This window comes from Vanacampus margaritifer, chromosome 19 (genome assembly GCF_051991255.1).
Source record: "Vanacampus margaritifer isolate UIUO_Vmar chromosome 19, RoL_Vmar_1.0, whole genome shotgun sequence".
NCBI lineage: Eukaryota > Metazoa > Chordata > Actinopteri > Syngnathiformes > Syngnathidae > Vanacampus > Vanacampus margaritifer.
The window spans coordinates 10,600,435-10,619,976 of record NC_135450.1 but is presented as its reverse complement, the minus strand read 5'-3'; the positions used below and the strand labels follow the sequence as shown (position 1 = coordinate 10,619,976).

General features: G+C 40.3%; 1 protein-coding gene across 3 annotated transcripts in view; it reads right to left on the bottom strand.

Moving 5' to 3' along the window:
• klhl29 (kelch like family member 29) overlaps positions 1-19,542 on the bottom strand; it is a 179,337-nt gene that overhangs the window by 96,836 nt on the left and 62,959 nt on the right. For all 3 annotated transcript variants that reach the window (XM_077553143.1, XM_077553142.1, XM_077553144.1), the window contains one exon: positions 16,216-16,527. In XM_077553143.1, the coding sequence (XP_077409269.1) occupies positions 16,216-16,488 (273 nt within the window). In that variant the 5' untranslated portion in view covers positions 16,489-16,527. The remainder of the gene's footprint in view (positions 1-16,215; positions 16,528-19,542) is intronic.

The window sequence follows — 19,542 nt, the reverse complement described above, 5'->3', positions numbered from 1 at the left end:
GATTCACGGATTCCGTAGTGTCTTTTGTCGACTTCTCAGTGGTCATTCTACTCGTCAGTGAAAGCGAGCGGGCGAGCTTGTCACACGGGGCGAGCGTGTCGAGAGGCTCGTCTCCGTCCGTCCGCCGACAGCTCCAAGTGGCTGTCGTCTTAGATTTGTCGCTGTCATCCGTCACCTCCGCCGCCGGCGCCTCGCCCCACCACTCATGAGTGCGCGAGAGGCCTCTTGTCAAAGGTGAAAATTATACTTTTTCCCCACCCCCCTCCCTCCGTCATTTATAATTGGCCCGTTCTCCGGGGGCTGCCGAGTGACTGCGAAGAGTTTGCAAAGTGCTAATGAAGAGAATTAGCAAAGACAGCTGGTGTCAGCTCCGAGTCTTGCCGCCTTGAAAGTACAAGGAAATTGAATGATGAAATAATGAAGTATCTTGGAAAAAGAATCCTGTTGGTTCGCGTCTTCGGTCTCAGCAGCGCAAAGTTGGCTACAGTGAACCAACGTTCATTTGAAAAACAACATGGTTCCAAGTAGAAAATATTTTACTGCGGTCGCCTTTTAACTTAAAATGTCCCATTTTATGCTAAATTGTTGAAATGATAGATTTTTTTTTACTTTTCCAAGAAGCACTAATGAATTTATTCAATCCCCAAAATGCGTCAAAACTTTTTTTAATACTTTGTCCTTCCCTCCCAAAAACGTGTTTACACGTTTTTTTATGTTTTTTTTTTTTTAATGCAAACGCATACAGAAGGCTTTGATGCAGCTTCTGACATGAAGAGGTGGTTTAAAGCAATGGTTGTTTTCAGAAAAGGGATGCCGTGGGTGCCAGCCGATTTTAAGCATTTTGACTGATCTTTCAAGGTCCATAGAAAATTATGTGTTTGGACTATGGAAACACACATACTGCCAAAACAAGATTGGACTCTCATCTTCCATCAGAAAAAAAGTTTGTTTCTACCTTATTCCATTTTTGAGTAATCAACAATAGAAAATGGTTAGTTTCACCTGTTTTGAAAAAACGTCTTTTAACGTCTTTGGCACTCACAGGATTTTACGAAACGTTATTTAACGTTTTTGGCAGTCAAAGAGTTAACTATATTCTAATGCCAATTGCTGCAAAACGGAAACAGATACAAATATCCCTTTTTTTTCTCTGATGAAAGAAGAGACTAATCTTTATTTTGGTAGGTTACATGTTTTTATTGTAAAATAACACTGAGCCTTCCAGTAAAACAGCCAGGAGCAAAGGGGATTGCTTCAGTGAAAATGGCTGAGAGTGAATGAGTTAAATCATCTGTGGAAAAAAAGCAAATCCCTTAGAGCATTCTGACTACGACTTCAAGATGAATCGGGAGAAGTAAAGCAAATCTTGAATAATGTAAATGTGGTGCGCTAGCTAAGCTAAGATATCCTGTGTTTATTTACACTCACTATGTGTCACTATGGAATTTTGAGTCAACTCAAGGGAAGAAGCTATTGGAACGTCTGCTGGTTTTAATGTGTATTGTTCGATAGCGCCTACCTAAGGGAAGGAGATGGAGGAGGTGGTGACCAGGATGTGGAGGGTCCGAGAGAATTTTTGTTGTTTTTTGTCTTGATTGTTGCAGTCTGCAAGTCCCCGAGAGTGGGTCAGGGGTACCAATGATTTTTTCTCAGCAGTCCTGTCAAAAATCTAACTACACGTGCAAATTCACACTCCTAATAAACAATGAAGTTAGTAAAGTATTTTTTTTTAAAGTACAACACTTTTAGGTGACTAAACTACGTGCTCGCAATGAGTTCTGGCCAATTGTTCCAATGAAGGCACGCGTTCGGCTAATTTTATTCGGTTCATTTAATATTCTCTCCAGTTTTAAACACAGCCAGGAAACCGCACTGTACTTATTATTCTAATTTTTAATCATAGCATTGCAAAATATTCACCCAAGCGCCAAAGCCATTTCTCATTATTATTATTATTATTATTCCATTGACTCCGTTGTGGGTGCTGTGTGCGTTGTGGCGGAGTTGCTTTGGGGGCTCGGGGGCTCAGAAGCCGGGGGGGGGGGGGGGGGGGGCGGCATCCAGGCATTCATTCTAATATTACGCACATAAATAATAGATTACCTTTTAAATGCAGATTCTAATAGGGTGAGACTCAATCAGCCTTTTGTGGTCTGACCTTAACTCTGGCCGAACAAATGACTGCAAACTCACTTTTTTTTTCTCATTAGGAGCTTCATGCTCCGCCACACCGCCATAACCGCACGAGTGAGCGCGTGTGTCCGTTTGTGTGTGTGCATACGCTGTCCTCTCGGGTTATCTGTGGTGAACCTTTAAGGTACTGACAGGAGATCGCTTCACTCTTATTGGAGTCTCATTGCTGAAGCCATCATTTATTAACGAGCACTTTTTTAAGTGTACCCACTAATGTCAATACTTGACACTTAAGGGGCATTAGAAAAGACATATATATATATATATATATATATTTATTTATTATTTTTTTTTTTTAAACAGATCTACATAAGCACACACACTCCTGCATACTAAATGCCCACTGACCAGACGTCAATATTTGAACTGACGCCAAACGCGGAGATGAGGATCGGAATGGGACGAGCAGACGACAGGCTGTCCAAACACAGCAATCACTTATCGCAACTTTACCGGGTCTGCCCTCGGATTAAGTCCTGATGGAAAAACGCTGTTTTTCCCTGTTCTCGCGCTGATGAATCAGTTCAGCGTGACGTGCGGCAGAATTAAACACTTTGTTGTTTTAGATAAAAGCGGGCCTTTATTCTCCCCCCTCAGCCACCTTGCTCTTGTTTTTCCTCATTTGGGGTGCAAATGTGTTTAAAAAAAAAAAAAAGTCAAAGGATGAGCGTGGAAATTGTACACAGGCAGAAGATGAGAGTAATGAATTATTAATTATCTGTGCGCTTTTGAGCTGGCAAATTTAAAAGGGTTGTGTTTGTCTTGTAGATTTGGACTGTTTTGTTGGGAATAAGAAAAGTAAAATGGGTGTGTGGTCTTGACTTTGTGTGATGATCAGAATGTACCAAAAAAAAAAAAAACCTTTGCCTGCGGCGTCATTTAACACGTCTCATTTTTGCAGGTCACAAATTAATAGACAAAGTGACTTTTCTTTCTTTCTTTCTCTTATGCTAATCTCAGCATGAAAAAATGTTTCATTTAACTAGTTCGCCTGTCACCAAAAATATATTTTAATTTGTCGTATAATTTATTATTTAAAAACCTAATAATTCTTATCTGATTCTTGTCAACAATGTGGTAAAAAATCTAATTTAATGGACCATAATCAGTTATTTTCTACCAATTTTTGGTGTCTATGAAAATTATAATAATCTAAAAGTTGTCAATTTAATGAATTATTTTATTGTGTATGTTAGCTTTTTCAAAATGTTTTTTTTATTTCGTATGAAATAACGAGTAGAATTGTTTTCATTGTTATATATTTGTTGATATTTATGCTTAACTTTATACTTCACAATAATTTACTTTATTTTTTGCAAGAAAAGCAGTTTTTATTAATAATTATTTAAAAAAATATTTAAAAAATAAAGTACATTTTAATTTCACAGCTGGAACATTGAGACTGCTTAAATAATTAATTCATTAAAAATGTATTGCATAAAACAGATTGTCTATTTTACTCAAAGGTGCATTTGTGCTGTTTAAAAAGGTAATATTAAAGCTTATTACTATAACTACTACACGCATGCTCCACCAATTCCCAGATGAGTACGAAGAGCCCTGACTGTTTTACTCTGACTGCACCAATCCTTTATAGTAGAGTGTGTGGACCCGCACACTCCACAGTTTCTTTAGGGAGGAGCGGAGAAGTCACATGACTTCTGTTTTCAACTGTGGCTGTCGCTTTAAGATCGTGCACGCACTCGCACACGCACCATGAACGAGCCTGACACAGATGCTGCAGTTACGCTTTGGACCAGAGGTGGCAGTCGCGAGTAAAAAAAAAAGTGACAAACTGCACAAAGATCCTTTAACTTTATCCTTGTCACAATAATTTGTTTTAATTTAGCAAGAAATGTTTTTTTTTTTTATTAAAATAATTTTAATTTTAAAATGAATATATTTTTAATTTCAAAGCTGCAACAATAACACTGTGCTTAAATCATTATCTCATAAAAAATGTTTTGCATTAACCAGACTTATTTCTCTATTTTATTTTAATCTTGTCACTGTAATTTAGTAAGCTCATTTTTCCCGTATTTCCATTTCAATATATTATTTTTCATTTTATTCTTGACACAACAATTGCGTAACATTCAGTGTGAAATATTAAGTCATTTTTTTCTCTCTTCATTATCCCCTTTTCCCCTAACACGCAACTCAATTTATTCTATTTGCTCGTGAACAAAGTTAAAGGTTCAAGTGAGTTTAAAAGCATAACTCATGCCCAAAAAAAAAGAGAAGAGAATTGCAGGTTAACGTGGTTAGATTTTCTTTCACACTGAGATCAATATATAAGATTAAATCTATTCCATTACACGCGGCACAATACCTGCGGAAGCGTTTGCGAAGCCTCATCATCTAAATGCTAATTACTTGTGCAATTACTTTTGCAAAGTGTTGCTTCTCAACTCGCCAAACTATTAGCTTCAATTTGCCGGCTAATTGCGAGGCGGCGCGTCGCTCCGCTCCTCCAACGCGTCGCCTGTTATTTCCCTCTAGGACGTAATCCGATGACTGGGAGGTGCAGCCGAGGGAGGTTACAATCACATTGTCGAGTGTGTGTCCGTGCGTGCGTGCGTGCGTGGTCTTAAATCTAAAGCCTAGGAGACATTTATAACTTATAAAGAGAATTTATAAAGCGAATTTGCACACTCGACTCCAGGACCACGGCCATCACTGCATTGATCCCCCCCTTACTTCTGTGGCTTTAAAGTTGTAGGAGTCGGTTTCTGATGGCTGCGTCACATTTGTGATGCATGATGATGACCAACTTAAAGCAATGCCATTTACTGCACAGCACCACCATCAAATACGTCAAATGTACCCGATAGAAATGCACTGTACTGCACTGGAGCTAAAATACACAATTTTGAAGGGGCAGAAGGTTCGATGGAGGAGCCATCCCTAATTTGACAGAACGTACTCGGTAGCGCCGGTGTTAGCGATTAGCACCGAGTTCGGCTGCTACAGCTCTCCAAGAAGAGTCCATGGGGCAGCACTCTCAACCCCCTATGAGAGCCAAGAACCGAATGGATGCGGTCTTGTCACTTGGAGTGACTCCAAGCCACTTGGTCTTTTGATGTGAGGCGTATTTTATTCAGCAGCTCCACAAAATAGCTCGTTAGTGTTAAAGTGTACATCAACGTGTTCTTGGTTCGCTTACAGTAAAGCAAGCGTCACTTTACAATGCTCATCCGAGAACTTAACAAAATAAAAGCGTTCAACGTCGTGGAAAGGAGTCGCCATAACACAAATTAGCGGTAATAAATTAAATAATAAGACATATATTTGTGGGGAATGGCATCAAGTTCTTTACCATTTTAAAAATGTGCAAAAGTTTGTAATTTACTTCATGTTAAAAATTGGACGCTCTTAACTCTTTCACTGCCACTGACGTTTAAAGACGTCAAGTAAAAACCTACGGAGCACTGCCAATGACGTCAAAAGACGTCATCCAATGATTTTTATTTATTTTTTTTTGAAACAGGTAGAGGAAACCCTTCCGCATGTCTGGTGAAAGTTTCCAGTCTGTCTGTTGTGCCTAATGACTATTTTTGGCCCCTAGAGGGCAGCGATGACTCTCTTTTGACAAGATTGGGTGGCATCAGTAGAGGCGGAGCTAGAGCGTCGAGCAGGAGATGAGAATGGAAGACAAAGGAAAAATGGCGGCCGGTCGCGAGGTGCTCACGCCCGAGCCGTTTTTTTCAAAGACCAAAAGCATCGCTGAAAGAGCACATTGTTGACGACGATGATCATCATCGATGATGAAGATGAGGGTGACTCCGTGGTTGGGAAGCATTGACGCGGCAGTAGAAGACGTTAGATGGAGCTAGATGGAGGAGGGAACGGGCAATGGCGAGCGTTTGCAAGCAGCTCTACACTTACAAGACGAAAGGCATCGACCAACGCTAAAATAGTACATTGATGACGACGGTGATCATCATCGATGATGATGAAGGTGAATCCGAGCTTGACGGCGAAATTGGAACCGCTGACGCGGCGGCTATGACGGTGTCGTAACGCGGAGCATAACCGAGCACGCACAGGCGGACGTTCGATCGGACGACGGAGAGTGCCCCGAGTCCAATGCATATTCATTGGAGGAAGTGTGTACAGTCTGCTACTTGCTTTTTATTCCCCGGAAAAAAAGGCCGTCAAGAAAGTGTAACGTTTGCACGCAAAACGGACCAATGCGAAAGTGAAAGTAAACTGTTGTGCGAGTCCTGGCGTCTCCTTGCACGCAGGAGAGCGTTACAAAAGGAAAAACTGTATTTGAAACATCCACATAATTGTAAGTAGTACCACAGTTGTAAATAGTTTGCGAAATTGTTTTGTTAAATTGCTACACTGTTGAATGGAAATAAACGTATTTTGCAATCTAAAAACACTTTTTCATTGTTGGTGAAAGCGTTTTACAGAAGTAAAGCACTATTTAGGTGTTCATGGTGTTCATATGTTATCATTCATGGACAAAAAGAAGTGTACAATTCACTAGAGTGCATGAAATAACATCGTTTCACAAAAAGCTCTTTTTCTCCGTTTTTTGTTTCAAAAGAGAGAATTTCGGTGAAAGTAACCATTTTCTATTGTTGATTACTGAAGAACGGAATAAGGTAGAAACAAACTTTTTTTTTTGATGAAAGCTGAGAGTCCAATCTTTCATTTGGTAGTATGTGTGTTTCCATAGTCCAAACACAACATTTTCTGTGGACCTTGAAAGATCACTCAAAATGCTTAAATCGGCTGGCAGTGGCGACAACCCGTTTCGGAAAACGTCTGGCAGTCAAAGAGTTAATATGAAAAGAACACACAGATCTCTTCTGGTTTGTATGCAGTAAAATTGTGTCATTTTATAATGTGCATCCGTATTGAACTTAACAAAATAAAAGCATTCAATGTTGTGCAAAGGAGTCACTAACACAATTTAGCAGTAATAAATTAAATAATAAATCATATATTTGTGGGAACCGGTGTCAAGTTGTTTTTTACGATTTCTAAAATGTGCCGAATTTCACAAGTTACTTCATTTTTAAAATTAGTCAGCTCTTAATATGAAAAGAAATGCACTGCGCTGTCACCATTGTCTTACAAATGTCGTTATGCCACGTACTTCTAGTGACAGAAAAATGACCAACACAAATCAATGTCACACACAAAAAATGCAACCATATATTTCTATTCGGTTAACATTTCTTCCCACTTTTATGTTAAGAGTTTTAGCACCCAAAAAAATGACATTTTATTGTCAATTTAGATACAAAATGTGTGATTAATTTGCGATTACTCGGGAGTTAATTATTAAAGTCATGCGATCAATTAAGAATAAAAAAAAAATGTAATCGCTTGACACCTCTAACTGCTTCACATCTGTGTTGCATGGAACTGACCAACATCAGGTACTCGTGCCGCCCCAAGAATTTTGTAGTATAGTAGAACCCAAGATTGCGCTATTGGTTGAACTAATGTTTAACTGTATAAACCTGTTAACAAGTCAGTTGAGTCACCTGCCAATATGCAGCGCTCAAACTTGCGCTCGCAAGTCAAAGCAACTAAATCAGCAGGTTGACAGCTCGTATCTCGAGGCACCCCTGTACAATCCCCTTCACATTATTTCCTATGGGAGAAATTGTGTTGAAATGAGAACCAGCAGGAAGTCAGACTTTCTACCGTGGGTCATGACATGGACTATAAGGTGTGGGTCCCCTTCCTCAAGTATTTTTATTTTTTATTTTTATGACGACTGCTATTTTTGTGTGTTCGTTTTACAGGTTGAAAACGTAGCGTGGACCTACAGGGGCTCGTTTGCGCCTTGTCACATGTCAGCTCCAACAGCCTCAGACTACATCCAGAACACCTTAATGAGGGCCCACTCATTCTATGTGTGAGTCGCGTGTGTGTGCGTGCGTGTGTGTGTGTGTGTGTGCGTGTGTGTGTAGGCGGTCGTTACTTGTTATTTAAAGCTGGGTGAGAGCTAATTAAAGCACCCTAATAGCCGCTATTGTCAAGTTGTTCATAGAGCGCTATCAGGATGCTACAGTGGTTATTGCACTTAATGCTAGCACGAAGGCATACTTGACGTGATGCGGACATCCCGCAGGAACACACACACAGTCGCACACACACATGCACTAGACTTCCGAGAATTGTTTTTTTGTACCCACTCCCAAATATATAGGGCCTCATTTCATTGGCTTAACGACCTCATTTAAATGAGCTTAATGAAACGGGCTAAAGTACAGGCACGGCCACACAGTGTCACGCACACACACACACACACACTATGTCTTCATTATGAGGCCTGTCCGGTCCCCTGTGGACACAACACAACTTATTTATTGTCTCCTCTCATTTCTTTCTGAGTTATATTAATGGTGGTGGCCTAACAGGTTGCATTCATAAGCTCAAAAGTGCTTTTTTAAATAGCATTGCGGAGACAGACATCACAACAGTGTCGGCTCCATGCAACACAGATGTGACGCAGTTCTCATAAATAACATATCTGTTCAGTGTGGGTGAACAAATGCACAATAGCTTTTATATATAGCTTCTTTTTTTCTTTTACATTGTAGCGTTAATTGATATTACTGTGGAAATGTGGATGAAAATCATACTCCATGCAACACAGATGTGAAGGTAAAGGAAAGTGCTCATTTGAGTTAATATCCATTTAACCAATATAGCTGCAGGTAAAAATGATAAGGAATAGAGTCTAATGGTCCTCGGATGATATAAAAGTACACTTAATGCAACACAGATGTGAAGCAGTAGTGGGAAACAAAGAATGAAATGTTCAATGCAGGAGAGCAAAGCCTTATAGCGGCAAATGCACAATGGCTTTTTGATTTTTGATTTTTAAACCACTGTGACTTGACACATCTGTCACATCCCATGCAACACAGATGAGAAGCAGTTTTCTGGGAAAAACTAAATTTTAGTTGAGTCCAGGAAAGCAAAATCTGTCATTGACAAATTCATTTATTTAAAAACATTGCTGCAAAATGAGGACACTAACTAGATGCCATGCAACATAGATGTGAAGCAATTGTTAGAAACCACTCAATATTAGTTAAGACCAAGAAAACTAAATCTCACAGTGGCAAATGCACGATGGCTTTTTGTTTTGTTTTTAATCGCTGTGACTGGAAATTTGGCTAAAAATAATACGCAGATGTGAAGCAGTTGTCAGAAACAACTCAATATTAGTTGTATCCAAGAAAGCAAACATTTCTAATTGGCAAATGCACAATGTCTTTATTAAAACATTGCGGCAAAATGTGAATAAAAATCGGATTCCATGCAACACATATGTGAAGCAACTGTTAGAAACTACTCAATATTGGTTGAGTCTAGGAAAGCTAAATCTCCAGGTAGCAAATCAACAATGACTTTTTTTTTAGAACATTAATGCAAAATGTGAATAAAAATCCATGCAACTCAGATGTGAAGCAGTTATCAGGAAGGCCTGTGCACATGTTCAGTGTCATCAATTGAGTATATTGTAGAAGTTTCGAAGGAAAAAAAGTGGAAGATTGGGACCAGATTTTGGACATGTGACATAAAATCAATATTCTGCAACCTGACAGCTCAATAAGCTTTGGGAAAAAGGAGCGTGTTCTTTCTTATTCCACCGTAACTCCTTGAACATCCCACATTCCCTTTGGGGACTTAGCAGCTCAAGGCGCTTGGGTTGTTTCACATGACGAGCTCCCGCCGACAAAGCGAGCGGGGATTGCCGGCGTGCTGCCTGGAACTTGCTGCGGCGCTCTGACAAGATGACGACCAGTCCGTCTGTCCGTCTGGCCTCCAGCGGCATCATTACCTCGTTCGGATACAATGAAAAAGCTTATGCTCGGGCATCTCTGCGGAAAGTCCCCAGAAAGCTCTCAATCGTGTGCGGTAAAGCCGAGTTGCAAGATGTGACCGGTGGTGGAAAGTAATGCAGTAAGAGTATTTTATTTCCTGTACTTTTAAGACCTGTAAAGTCAAATAAAAGCTTTGTTTCTAAACATGTTATACAGTTTTGAAGATCATTTCTGGTCATGTGCGAAGACTTGCGTAATCCGTGTATTTGGGTTGGCGTGATGGCTTAAGAGTGCCTCGTTATTGCGCTGTTGGCTGTGAGTGCACACAGACGTCGCAGAGACTGGAGGAATTTTCACAGTTCAAACTAGTAATGAACTCATTTGCTCCCAAAAACGTAAAAATAAGTTCTATTTTAAATATTACCATGCTCCCAAAGACGTATTTTATGGGGGGGGGGGGGGGGGGTGTTGGTTATGCTAGAGCATACAGAACGCTTTGATGCAGCCTCTGAACTCAAGAGAGGGCCAAGTTGCAAAAAGGCTATTTTCCCTACTGTTTTAAACAGATTTGTAAATAATGATAAAACTTAGCAATATTCTAATGCTAATTGCTGCAAAACGGAAACGGATAGAAGTATACTTTTTTCCTGATGAAAAAAAGAGACTCCAATCGTTCTTTTGGTAGGTTCTGTTAGACACACAATATTCTGTGGGTATTGCAAAATCGGGAGCAAAGGGGGTTGCTTCAGTGAAAATGGCTGGGAATGAATGAGAGTGCTTTAAAAAGGGGAAAAAACGGAAAGAATCTAAATTTTACATTTATAAAAATGACTACAACTATATTCATTGCAAAAATGTCTTTTATTTTTGTCTTTGTCAATTATCATACATGAGCTTTCAAAATTAATTTTACATTACTTTCTAAAAATTGATTTTATATTTTATTTAAAGTTGTTTGGGAATTATAGTTTACTTTGTTACACAAAACTTAGTGACCTGCACTCAAAAATACTTTAATATTTAAATATTTTTTAAAAACTAAACAAAAAAAAATGTTTAAAAAAAAAACATTTAAAAAAACAAAATGTCATGGGTTTGCTACCCTCTTTAAAAATTAACTAAATAATAATAATTCTGCTAGCTTTAGTTAATTTTTAAAGAGGGTTTGCTACCCTCTTTAAAAATTAACTAAAGCTAGCAGATTTTTTTTTCTTTATATCAAAAAGTATTAGAACTCTCACAAATGCAGAATTCTTTGGTCACCTCTGGATAGAGGACGAGAGAACTTCACACGAGGCAAAACCTGCGTTTTTATTCGCCTGTAATTTGCATGAATAAAAAGCTCAGCAATTAAGCCGCTGCGTCGCCACGCTACTTTTATATTTGGCTGCTGCGTGGATGTTTTTTTTTTCTTTTTTAGGAGCGCGACTCATTTATGTAAGTGATTAATCGTCTTATGAATATTTACGCTCTCCATCAAGGTGCGACCGCCACGTTTTCTTTTTCATCTCTTCAATTATCACTTTAAAAACATGTCAGGAAAAACAGCAATTCCAGTTTTTGTGTCTTTATCAACTAAAGGCAGTTAATACTGATGTCTTGCGACCAACCTGACCCTTATTTAATTAACATTATTATTATTGTTAGGGATAAGAAAGTACCAATAATACTGGTCTTATTTTAAGGTATCGGGTACACATGGAAGCTGCCAATAAGAGCCACCGATACTTCATCATCTGGGTCAGAAAGAAAGGTCAGTTCACAGTTTTTTGTCATTATGTTAAACGAAGTTTTATGTATCTAACGTACGAGTGGTACCCGTAAGAGTGAATTCTCGTACAAGTATAGGTATGAAAATAAGTGGTATCCAACATCCCTAATTATTATCATAGTATTCTTTTTCTTTTTTGGTACATAAAGGGAACAAAATGCAAAACATAAAAGTGATTTACAAATCATTGACAAACACACTGCAAGCAGAAATTGTGAAATAAATGAAAAAAAAAATTATTTTTAGGAAAGTAGAACATTAGAAGTATTTATTCTTTTTAGGATGCAATAAACGATTGAGCAAATATATATAATTAACTCAGTCAAACCCAGAAACGTATAAATATGTTTCTGAATACTTTTTCCTTCACTCCCAAAAACGTATTTATATGTTTAAAAAAATAAATAAATAAATAAATATATATTTATATTCTAGAGCATACAAAAAGCTTTGATGCAGTTTCTGACATGAAGAGCTGGCTTCTAGCAATGGTAGTTATCACAAAAAATGGCCAGCAGGTGGAAGCAGAGTATAAGAGATCAGCTAGGTCCATGTTGCAACAAGCTCTTTTTCCCAGTGTTTTCAACAGGTTTGTTGATAATGATGAACCTTATCTACATCCTAATGCTGATTGCGGCAAATCTAAAGCAGATAGAGATGTACTTTTTTTTCCTGATGAAAGAAGAGACTAATGTTTATTTATTTTATTACTAAGGTTCATGTTTTTATAGCAATAGTACACAATAGTCTGTGGACCTTGCAAAATCAGTCCAAATCCAGTAAAACAGCCGGGAGTGAAGGGGGTTGCTTCAGTGAAAATGGCTGGGAGTGAAGGAGTTAACAGCTCAATTGTTTTCTTTTAGAAAAATGCAACAGCAATAATTTGTCTTCTTTTTAGGAAAATCTAAGAAGACATACACCTCCTTCAACTTAAAACCTTTAATCCCTTTTAGGTGTTAACACAGCTATAACATTTGATAAATATATCGACTTATAGTTTCCGTCTCGGCCCGTGGGTCAAAGTGATCCCCATCGCAGTGCCTCATTTGATGCACGTTGTAACACGGCATTTAAAACGAGGACGCATCTTGTTAAACTTTTACAATGTTTGTATAAATTGCGGCAAACACTCGCGAGTGGTGTTTTTATGTTGATGCGGGTGAGTTGTTTAAAAGGAGGGCATGATTTCTTTATGAATGCAACCACGGCATTGAAAGGCGTTGACAAATAATTAACGGAGCGACTTGGGATGGGATGGGGGGATGGGGGGGGTTCTCGTCGCTAAGAATTAACTACAGTCTGCTGTTCCGTGCGGTTAACTTTACATCGGTAACGGACAATAACGCCAGATGGTGGGCTTGTCACACGCGCGCACTCACAGGTGGAAAAAAAAGCCAACTTGTCCCATGTCGCACCAATCCACGGCGTGATTGGTTGTGAAGATTATGGAGCATCGCTTTTACACATGTCGGAAGTTCCCAATAGGAATTCCCGAGCCGCTAGCGGCTTTCATCCGATTTTGAGCGAATGGCAGAGGGGAACCGAGATGGAAAGCCAGGCACCGGCGGTGTTGGCTGGATCCCGAGACGCTTGTGTCGTAATTAAAGCCGAGATGAGCGCTTTGCCTTTTAGACACGGTCGCTCTCCGTTGCCCATTTAGCAAAGAGCCGTTGAAAAGCTTTACGCGGGAAGAGCAGGTGTGGGGGGGGGGGGGGGGGAATTCAGGTAAAAACAAACAAAGCGGCATCCTGGGAAGAGCGCTCCCCACCACACCAAATATAATAAGCGCCTTTATAGGGATGTCACCTAATTGCGCTTGACTGATGACAACGGCTGCGGCGGCAGTTGGCGAGATCTGGCGGGGGGAAACGCGCCACGATCGGGCTAACGCAGATTTACGGGGAACTGTGCGCTTAAATTACAACCGTCGTGTTTATCTCCCGGGAGAGCCGATCGATGCCTTCAACTTTTGTTTTTAACCAAATGAGCTAACTTGGACAAACTGACAAAAACGTCAAGTCGCTGATGCATTGCATAAACCGGCCACCTACAACCTCAACGGTGGCTGGCAGAAAGGAGACTTAAGCGAAACTGATTCACGGTCTGCGATCTGCGCCTTAAGCAATGACTCCGTCAGTCCAACTCTCGACCTTGGAAACCTCACTGCAGGCTAAGGGGCACAGATGACAAGAACTAACTGCTATGGGAGGGGACTTTTTGACCGTTATTCTAGAATGCTGAAATAAGACAAAACAATAGCATGGCTAGAGACAAAGCAGACAGGAATGAATCTGGTATGGGGGAGGACTTAGTGGCAAAAAGATGAATGTCCACCAGTCCCAGGCAGAGATGGGAAAACCAGATCCAGAAAGCAAAATCCCTGCACAGTTCGGCTTTAGCCACAGGTGCTGCTTGTAATGACTTTTTTTACCTGCCGGTTAAGTACAAGCACCTGAAGCTAAAGCCAAATTGTGATTTTACTTTCTGAACCTGGAAGGTGGCCCCGGGGACGACCCAGGACACGCTGGAGAGACTATGTCTCTCGGCTGTCCTGGGAACGCCTTGGGGTCCCGTCGGATGAGTTGGCTGAAGTGGCTGGGGAGAGGGAAGTCTGGGCTTCCCTGCTAAAGCTGCTGCCCCCGCGACCCGACCCCGGATAAGCGGAAGAAGACGGACGGACGAACCTGGATTTCCCATCTCTGGTCCCAAGCAGCATTTTGGACCCTTCAGGGCCATGGCCATTGTGACCAGGATTGTTGAAGTGAACCAAAAAAGTCCGAACTTCTAACTAGGGCTGGGCGATATAAACAGTATATATTTTGCCGAAGTCAGAGCTTTTGACTCTACTGCCTTACCGCGGTAGCGCATGTTGGTGACGTCATTGCATTAGGGTTTGCCGTCGTTTAATGGAGGCTGCCAGCTAGCATCACCAAGCAGCAAGCTAGCCGCGCTAGCTTACAGCGCTAAATCGCTACTATGGTTCTGACGCCACTTATCGCTGCATAGACCAAAATCTATGGGGAGAGATTCAGAGAGGAAAACATAGTGCTGCCAAAGCACAGTTTAAATTAAAGTTTTTAAAAAAAAATCTAAAAAATGAAAATCAGTTGATAGTTCATTATTACGTGCAAATGTGTTTTTTGTCTTCTGTATTTATAATTGTTCTGTAACCAATCAAGAATATGTATTTCTATCCAAATATCCCATTATTCGCTAGAATTTTCAGTAGGATATCTGAATGCCAAAAAAATTGAGAACTGCAGCCTTAATAATATTAATTTTTTGTTAGTTCCTCCACCACACACTCCTATCAAATCTTCGCTAGCTTGCACACTGCCAAGCCATTTTGCCCAATTTGAATTGAGATTTGCACAACAAATGTTATCCAAAGTAAATGTATTCTTGCATTGTTTTTTTTTTTTTAATCCATCTAGATTATATACAGGACTATGTAAACCAGTAAGCAAATTATTTATGAAAACAAAAAAACAAAACCCACTTAATTCTATATCGTGATACATAGTGTTAATGTGAAAGAATTTATACCGTGATATGAATTTCGGACCATATCGTCCAGCCCATGAGAACCTTTTTAGAGCTATCTATCGACATGGCTGAGAGAAATTCAATTCAAATTGCGACTGAAATCAGATGAGATTTTTTGCCAGAAAGTCTCTCGGAAGCAGGCATGGAAATTAACTTAACACGATTTCCTGGCTTATATTGTCATCTAGCTGGCATCAGTCCGGTCAAATACCAAACTTTTTTTTTTACCCCTATGGGCAAAAGTATTCCTTGTGCATATTCAGGAGCGCTAAAACAAAAATGATGACATCACCATTCCTTATGTACTACGGTGGATTAGAGGTTAGCTCGTCAGCCTTACAGATCTGAGGTTCTGGTTCTGAGGTTTTTCTCTAACAACTGATAGAGCCTTTGTATTAGATGTAGAAAAAAAGAAAGAGGAAAAAAAGATGTAGATCGTTTGCGTTCGTAATGAGGATGTTGGTGGGTGTACAATAATATGGCCAACGTACATGAGTCACTTTCGGCTTATAACAACAACATACTGTACGGCCACAAAGACGTAAACATGGAAAATCAATCAAAGCGTTCTGCCTTTCTGTTTGATTTCGCAAAAAAAGTCCGACCGTCACTGCCTGAAGGTCATTTGCATAATCAAAGTGGGTGAAAAAAAAATGAATAGGCGGAGAGGCCGAAACTCGGAGGACGAGCCTCGCACTTGGCAGACAGAGAGAGAGTGTGAGAAAATGAGGATGGAAGGGAAAAATGGTTTGGCAAGAACCGAGGCGTCGACGGGAGCGGTTCAGATGGCGAGCTCCGAGAGACAGGCGGAGGGTGGCCAACCATGACGACGAGCGAGCAGAGAAACCTTTCCACCAGAAAGTTAACCACGGCGAGAAAACTCGACAGAAAGTTTCTTACCTTGGTTGACGCCGAGGCGACCGAGCCCGCCGCCGCGATGCCTCGCTTGACCGCCGCGTCGCCGCCAGATGTTGTTACCACCAAGGCGGTCGACGTGGGGAGTAGTGACGGGATGACGGGGAGGGGAAGGAGGCCCGGGCGGTTGTTGCCGTTGACGACGGCAGAGGCACAGCTATGATTGGCTCCCCCGTTGTGGAGGCCCGACAGGCGGATGTCGCGCCGCTCCCAGGGTGCCCGGTAATCCCGTTCGAAGCGGTGGTGGTGGCGTGACATCACTTCTTCGTCCTCTCAGAGGGAATAGCAAAGGCAGGCCTAAGGGGCACACCCAGTGAAAGGTCACAAAGGTCAAACGGTTCAACTATTATAGTCAAAATGATATTGTATGTTACTGTGGCACTAAACCTACTTTTCTCCTATTACTTTCTCTTTAAATATTGTGTAATATTTCCTAATAATTTAGTATTGATTCTCCTTTGCATTTGTTTTGTATTTTTTATCCAATATTTTTACCATGTTTTTCAAATTTCAAAATCAGTGGCTTTTATATTATTTAATATAATATTAATATAATATTTTTGTTAAATTACTTCTTTTTTTTTCCATTAGCTTTTTTTTTTTTAAACAGTCTTATATATTTTTTTTCAAATATTTTGGTATTTTCTAATGTCTTAATTTGTTATAAATGTATTTTGCATCTTTGTTGAAATATTTTCTTTTCAAGACAAATATTAGTTTTGGATTTCCAATGTGTATTTTTTGTATCCAACAATTGTGTAGAGAATGTTTGTTTTTATTCTCCTGTAACTTTTAAAATAATTGCATTTTTCATCTACCATTTTTTATTTATTAATTTTTTACATATTTTGCAATGTTTACTAATATTTTTCCAATTTCTTGTAACATTATTGTAGCAAAAAAAAAAAATTGGATAATATTTTTTAAATTTATGCGAAGCAATTTTATTTTGAGCATGATTGCCCTGGCTGTGTAGTTTTGACTTGAGCCACTCACTCACCATGAGTGAAATCCTTGACACATATCTGACGAGAAATTGTTATAATACTAATCACAATAATCATGAAGCTCTTTTCCCATTCACTGAAAAATGGTGTTACCAGTGGAACAGAACTGCTAAAAACCGTTGAGACGTCACTCTCGGATGCTTTTCTCCTCCCTTCACTCTCCGGCTGCTGCTGCCGCCCCCCCGCCCCCCATTTAATAACCTTGAATTTTCCGAGCGGCTACAGTTGTATTACCTCTAAAAATATGTGAGGCGTAGAGAGGAACACGGTGCTCGTCCGGCCGAACAATGACGGCGGTTTGCGCCAGCTAATATTCTCCCTTATCTCCACTGCTCCATACCTCAGCCGAGAAAAGAAAAGGGCAACCGGGTAATTCTTTCGCAAAAAAAGGTAGCGAACAAATAAGGAGAACTATAAACACACACTATATATATATATATATATATATATATATATATATATATATATATATATATATATATATATATATATATATATATATATATCGCAAGTGGCAGCTGCACTACGGGTATCACCCAAACAAAATCCCACTACGTTTGCGATTGTGAAGCGAGCAGATGGATTTGAGCTTCCTAATTAGCAAGTCTTAAAATCCGACCATCACTTCGAGATGGCTTTTCAAAGGTCTTCGCGCGTGTGTGTATGTGTGTGTGTGTGTGTGTGTGCGCCTGTGTACACAAACTGGAAACTCAGAACGGGGGCCTAGCGAGGGGGAGGAAGGTGAGGAGGGAAACCAGACACCCGGCACACCTGTGCGCACTGCCAGAATGGATAAAAACTTAAATTCGTCACAACCGCTCAAGGGGAAGCGATGCCAATAGGCATTCGGCCATTTTGCGTCACATCCAATGAACAACAATTGGAGAAAAAAATGGTGACAGTCCAACGATACAAGGGATGATAACGCAACGCAAAAGCTATTTTAGTCACAAATGTATTGATCCGCTAACTTTGCCAGCCTGGGGAACCTCACTCGATTCACTATTCCATAGTGTAGCTTTAAACGCTTGAGGTCAGTGGTAGATAATGAAACGCTAACTTCACCAGCCTGCTGGAACCTCACTCCATTCTCTTTCAGCCAGCTTGTGTTGGTCGTTGTCGTTCAAATGATTTGGAGGTGTGATGACCTTTCAACGAGCTAACTTTGATTGCTACACTCCTTTTTATTCTATACAGAGAGAGAATGAGTTGCAAGGGTGATGATCTTTTGATGCGCTAAATTTTTTAGCCAAGGGAACCTCACTCCATTCACTTGCCAGCAGTCTATCTTGCAGCTGTATATACTATTACAACAGAAGGTGTTTAAGGGATACAGATTATTGAAATGCTAATTTTGCCCACTGGGGGAACCTCACTCTATTTACTTACGTTGTGTCCATACTGCGAACATAAAAAAAAACAAAAAAACATGTGATAATGTATCGACTTGATCAGCCTAGGGGAACCTCAGCTGGAGGAATTGCTGATGATCTTTTGGCATGCTAACTTTGCTGGCCAAGGGAACATTACTCCATTCACTACCCCTCGTCTATTATAGCTATGCTATTGAAATCATTAGAATGAGATTCAGGGATATGACTTATTCAAGCGCTAAATTTGCCAACTGGGGGAACCTCACTCTATTTACTTACTTTGTTGTAGCCATATACAACCTGGATTGAGTCTATTAAAAAGTAGTGCAGATGGATGCAGATGTACACAAGCGCTAACTTTACCAGCCTAAGGGAACCTCACTCCATTCATTTGTTTGTATTGTGGCTACATACACAATGTAAATATTTTAAACCAGCTGTGAGGTCGCAGATGTATCAAAGCAATATTTTTTTACCAACCTGGGAACTTCACCCCATTCTCGGCAATTATTTTTTTGTTTACGTAGAGATAATTACCCTGACTAAATGTTTTGCTGTTTTCTTTCCTGTCAGACGACGAGCTCGCTGGCGCGTGTAGGTGTGCAAACACCGGCAGGAGGTGATTAGCGGTTTCAAAAATAATAAATAAATAAATAAATAAATCCTCCCTTTTGAGGACGGCAACTGCCTGGCGACACGTGGGGCGCGCACGCCATACCGAAATCACGCGGGAATAGGCGTGAAGAAGGAAGGAACGTGACAGATGGATGTTACCAGCCAGCAAATAAGCCAATATGTGCGTGTGTGTGCGGGAGCTCGAAAAGGACGGCGGCGGCGTGTGTGTGTGTGTGTGTGTGTGTGTGTGTGAAATGTGCAATGTTTGCTTTTTGCCGCCACATTCTGAATCTGCCTGCTACCGATACTCCCAAAGA